The 5,242-nt window shown below is 46.7% G+C and overlaps 1 protein-coding gene across 1 annotated transcript; it reads left to right on the top strand.

The window, feature by feature from the left end:
• The first annotated feature begins 728 nt into the window (after positions 1 to 728).
• TIGD5 (tigger transposable element derived 5) lies at positions 729 to 4,368 on the top strand. The gene has a single exon (XM_069621765.1). The coding sequence runs from the start codon at positions 2,554 to 2,556 to the stop codon at positions 4,240 to 4,242; it is 1,689 nt and encodes a 562-aa protein (XP_069477866.1). The 5' UTR covers positions 729 to 2,553; the 3' UTR covers positions 4,243 to 4,368.
• The last annotated feature ends 874 nt before the right edge of the window (positions 4,369 to 5,242 follow it).

Here is a 5,242-nt window from a genome sequence, read left to right on the forward strand (position 1 = left end):
GATCTGGCAACTACAATTCTTCACTATTCCTAATCCTACTCTTCCTCGTCACAGTACGTATGTCCCTCCACACCCTGGTGCACTGTGAAGAACAATCCATGACGTCTTAGGTGGTATTCTGGAACTAACATGTTGTAAGGGTGGTGGAGTATTGCACGGCCAGGTCTGGGTGACGTGTTAGTAAAAAAAAGATGGTATGGATTCCTGTGATGAAGGTGGGGAGCCTCCAAGCAGGTACCGTGTCGAGGAATAGTAAGACTGGGAGTAATGCAGATTACCGGAAAGTAATCAGAGCAGTATCCGCATATACTAATTTGGCCCGGTCTTCCCGTCCTTCTCTTTGTAATTCACGAAATGTACTCCAATCCAACATGGCGCCAGAGTGACGGAGGGAAGACGTACATCACGTACCACTGACAGTAAATACTGAAGAAAGATTTGATTCCTTCAAATGTAACATGTTATCCAATTCACTGGAATGATACTCCTTTTTCTTTAGCCATAAAGTGATAGTGATGAATGCAGCTATTTTATCGGCGCGTTTGTGATAATTGTATCATCAAAACGAGAACATAAAAATGACATAATGGTATGGCGCCTATTCCATAATATTTTTATTTAGCGGCCTGTTTTCACCCGACGCGTTGATAGCTCGCTTGCCGCTTCGCTTCTGTCCTCTCTCTACTTCCATTAATTGGAGCCTAGCCGCCTCCCCCTGAGGGCGGCGCCTGCGCTCTGTGCGGTTATCCGCCCTATAGGAATCAGAGAAAGCGAAGAACAAAAGAGGAGAAAGGAAAACAAACATCTCACCCGTGACCCCGGCGGCCCCGGGCCCGCCGCACCCCGGATATACCGCGCTCGGGCCCAGGGGCTCCATGTAGGCGGCCGTGGGCAAGGTTTGAAGTACCTGTGTTCAGCGCCTGGTGGGTGAGCCTTCACGGGGCCCTGCCTACTGCCTGGGGCTGCTGTGCACCTCTGCGCTTGCCAGGAGGAATGGTTGCTGCTTACAGTCATGCATTAAGAAACTTAAGGCCAGGCCTTCTAAGAGCGTGTTAAACCACCGATGCCGCACAGTTGGGTGTGATGCCACACCGCACACAGTCTACACCGCCTCTACTGCGTCAGTTTCCCAATGGGAATACAGCTATCCTCCAACGTCAATACATGGCCTCTCTCAAGAACTGTACACAGCAACCAGTTGTGCACGGCCCTCCCCAGAAGGTAGACCTGCCTGTCTGCATTGGGAATACTCACTGGCTCATGGTACAGGAGATAGGTTTCACTCCTGATCTATGTCGAAAAATGTGAATATAAAATATTCCTGAAACTGGAGGTCAGCATCCCCCATCCGCAGGAACTCAACTCGGGGCCACTTGGGCCGGAATACTCATTCGCAGAATTTGAGTTGTAGCACCCCCCAGAATATCAATATTGGGTTTAGATGGAGGACTGACGTCCACTTCTGTTGCTGACATTGCTCCCAACCGTGGAAAGATGGCACTTGCACCCTTCAGAAATGAAACAAAGAACGTGTGCTAGGACCGGTACTTGTATATTCCTCAGAAGTAGAGCTGATATTGCCTCTCCGGTCTCCGCCAGCAATGCGACATGGACGACCCCCCACGAAAATCCATCGACTGCCTGTTGGGAACGGGGCCTCTTTGCAATCAATAGATGACATCAATGCATCCTCTCCGTAGAAGTTGTGCTTGTCCTTTTTGGGAACGTATTCTGTCAATATTGGCACCAGGCCCCGAGTACCGTGAAATAACATTTGGTACGTCTGCACCTTCTTGAGCGATTACCGTTTCCTTTGGAGCATGTCGATTCTTGCACTACTCGCAGTGGTACGAGGCGCCACCTGTTTTAACACATAACGTGGGTTCATATCAGCAGCACACAATGTGGTTTCCTTCCTGTTGTAAATAAATACCTGGCCTTACGAATGGCGAGAATGTGAACCATTTTTGTGCACGGAGATCCAACTTAACAGTTGCCTGGCCTTAGCCCAAGGCTGCATTCCACCAACCTCCAGAATGTGAAGTTTTCTGCTGTGCTATTCATTGCAACCATCACTGCTTTAGAGAGTGAGAAGCTGTCACAACTGTGGGTCTTTTTGCAAGGCGGAGGCAACACGTTGTGCTCACCCACCCCCACACGTTTTTGCATAACCCATCCAGCGATTGAGTTGCTGTTGCCCATTATTTATATTAGACCTAATCTCCATACATATGACTCTGCCACTCAAGCATCCTGTGCAACATTATAAAGCATACAGTTTCCCCAACCCAATGTAAACATATGGTAGAGCGTTAGACTTGTAAACACCATCTTTTCTTTTGAGGACACGCTTATGAATGGTTGGAAAAACGATACATTTCACATGAACCTTCTCTTATTTTCTTCAGGGAAAATCACACTTTTACAGTTAGAATCAAGAAAACATGGTCTACCAGTTAATGGTTTTTCTTTTAGTCTTCATAAGCTAGTTTAACTTTGCCAACCTCCGCTTCTGTTCATATTTTTGTAGCACTTTCATATCATTTGCACGCAATGGCATGTGAGGGGGGGCAGGTACTGGAGTCCTCGCTGAATGATTCAGATTGCACCCCGACAATGGTAAAGATGGCCTTTCGCAAAGCATATTCCATCAAGGACAAGTTGCAGGCCATTGAAAGAGTGAAGAATGGAGAGAGGCAGGCCAGCGTGTCTCGTGATTTTGGTGTGCCTGGTGGCACTTTGAGGGGCTGGCTTAAAGACGAGCAGAAGCTGCGATGGTTTCTTGACCAGTTGGGAGGAGAAGTTGGAACGCATCGAAAGAAGATGCGGCTAGCAAACGAGGAGGAGATTGACAGGGCTGTGTACACCTGGTTCATTGCTCTTCGCCAACAGGGCATTCCGTTATCTGGTCCAATCATACAAGCACAGGCTGAAGCCTTTGCTAGACAAATTTATGGAGAAGACTGTACGTTCAAAGCAAGTCATGGTTGGTTTTGGCGTTGGCAGAAGAGACACGGGATATCAAGTCAGCGGATTTATGGGGAGGCTGAAGTAAGGCCAGCAGAACTTGAACCGGTTATGGTCTATCCAGAACAGCCCAAGCTTCCCATGAGCGATGGGGGTTATGGGGATGAACAGATTTATAATGCCAATGTAACTGGACTCTATTGGAAATTGCTGCCTGACCAGACACAAGAGATGAAGCATGCCAAGCAAGTGGGAGGATTTAAGAAGGTAAAAGATAGGGTCACGATCTTGCTAGCTGCCAACCTCACAGGTAGCCATAAACTGAAGCCGTTGGTGGTGGGAAAGCTGCAGGATCCACCCAGCCTTCGACACCACAACCAAGATAAATTCCCTGCAGCATACAGATACAGCAAAAATGCTTGGATGACCCCCGAGCTCTTACGGGAGTGGTTCTTTGACGAATTTGTCCCAGGGGTTAAGCGTTACCTGAGAAGGTGCTGCCTAGCCCAGAAAGCTGTCCTACTTGTCAACCAGTGTCCAGCACAATCGACTGATGAAGATCTCCAGACTCCAGATGGCAATATCCGTGTTTTATTTCTCTCTAAAAACACCAGAAACCGTATCCCTTCTATGGATCAAGGGGTCATTTCTTCCTTCAAACAACTTTATAAACGAGAGCTCCTGAAACTGGTTGTCTCCTGTGACAGCACCCCATGTGATTTCGTTAAGTCATTTATGCTGAAGGATATGATTTACCTTGCAGGGCAGTCATGGAATATGATTCAGGCAGGGAGCATCGAGAAGTGTTGGCTTTTTGGCTTGAGGGCGGCATTTGAATCCAGTCCAACTGCAGAGACGGACGGGGAAGAGTATGGCAAAGTGTTTTCTGATCTGGCTAACCTCGCTGCCCTAGCATATAAGCGACTCGCCCTCGAGGATGTGGCAGAGTGGGTGCACTTGGATGACTTGATCCCAGTTGTTGAAGACCCTCTAGGTGAAACAATGGATGAGTCTATGATCAATGTTGTCATCACTGGTGATACGCCTGGTGAGGACGAAGGGAGTGAAAGTGAGGGGGATGGTGCTCTGGTGCCTTCTGCAAGTGAAGCAATAAAAGGACTGGAAACTGCTCTGCGCTGGCTGGAGACACAGGACCCCCGTGAAGTTGGGCCCCTAAAACTTGTGCAACTTCGTTCCCTTATTACTACTGCTCAACGCCTCAAACTGGCGTCCCAGCCAGCAGCCAGAGCATCAGACTTCAGTAACTCCCCCTAAGAGCTTTGCTAGTGACTGCACTAGATGTCAGTTATCGCAGCCCACCCGTGCAGATTCATTATCAAGGACAAATACCCCTCTCTCAGTATACCATGTTCTGCCAATTAAATCTGTTTTCTTCACTGATATTGACTCGTTGCATTTTGGAAAGGTAACTTGGGTGTTCTGATTTGTCTTTGGCACCATTAGTTTCAATGCACCCATATGACTGCTTGTGTTGATGTAAACTAGGTGCTTAGCTATTAACATCACTGTCTTAAGCATCAATAACAGACAGACCACACTTTCCTTTGGCTAAGCCTGAGCTATTGGGTTAGTTTTGTCGGCAAGAATATTTTAGCAAGAAAACAATGGTTGCAAGTATCAGAGCTACAAATTAAGCTAATCACTTAAAAAAAACTATTAGTAGGGCATAATAATATCAGTAAAATTGTCTTCAGCCAAACAAAATGGGTCATTTTGTTAAATCATGTAATCAAAGTAGTTTGGTGATTAGTGTGTGTTTTCTCCTGAGAAGCAAGGCTGCCAGTGATATTTGTGGTTAACACTAAAGGCAACAACATGTCGTACACTAGACCAGTCTTTTGGGTAGCCGGGAACGGGATGTCCCATTTTGTTTCCTGTTCATTGAGTATCTCTTAAGTGGGACCTGCAGGTATTCTAAACATGTATGATCCTAAAAAGTCCACGACTGCTGTTGCATCAGTCTCACGTTAAACAATACAAACTGTATGTGTCAATGTCTTTTTGTAGGGGGCTGATTTCTTTTATTTTTTGTTTTATTTGTGATCATTTTGGCCAAGGGGTAGTCTTTATGGAGATGGGCGTGAACGTGGTTCAGAAACAATTTGGCCTCTGTAGAAGCATAGGTGAGTGTAATTCAAGGCCGTTCTCCAAACCAGGACACTGTGAGAAGATGGCATCTGTGCACCCCATCATCCCCACACACTATTGGGAGATACGGTCATAAGTATACAACTGATTTTGAAAATGATCTTTA

The sequence above is a fragment of the Ambystoma mexicanum genome, chromosome 5q (assembly GCF_040938575.1).
Source record: "Ambystoma mexicanum isolate Mex_15411 chromosome 5q, UKY_AmexF1_1, whole genome shotgun sequence".
In the NCBI taxonomy this organism is placed as follows: Eukaryota; Metazoa; Chordata; class Amphibia; order Caudata; family Ambystomatidae; genus Ambystoma; species Ambystoma mexicanum.

Bases quoted from the DNA above. Each gene is read 5' to 3' on its own strand.
- TIGD5 (XM_069621765.1), top strand. From the start codon at position 2,554: ATGGCATGTGAGGGGGGGCAGGTACTGGAGTCCTCGCTGAATGATTCA.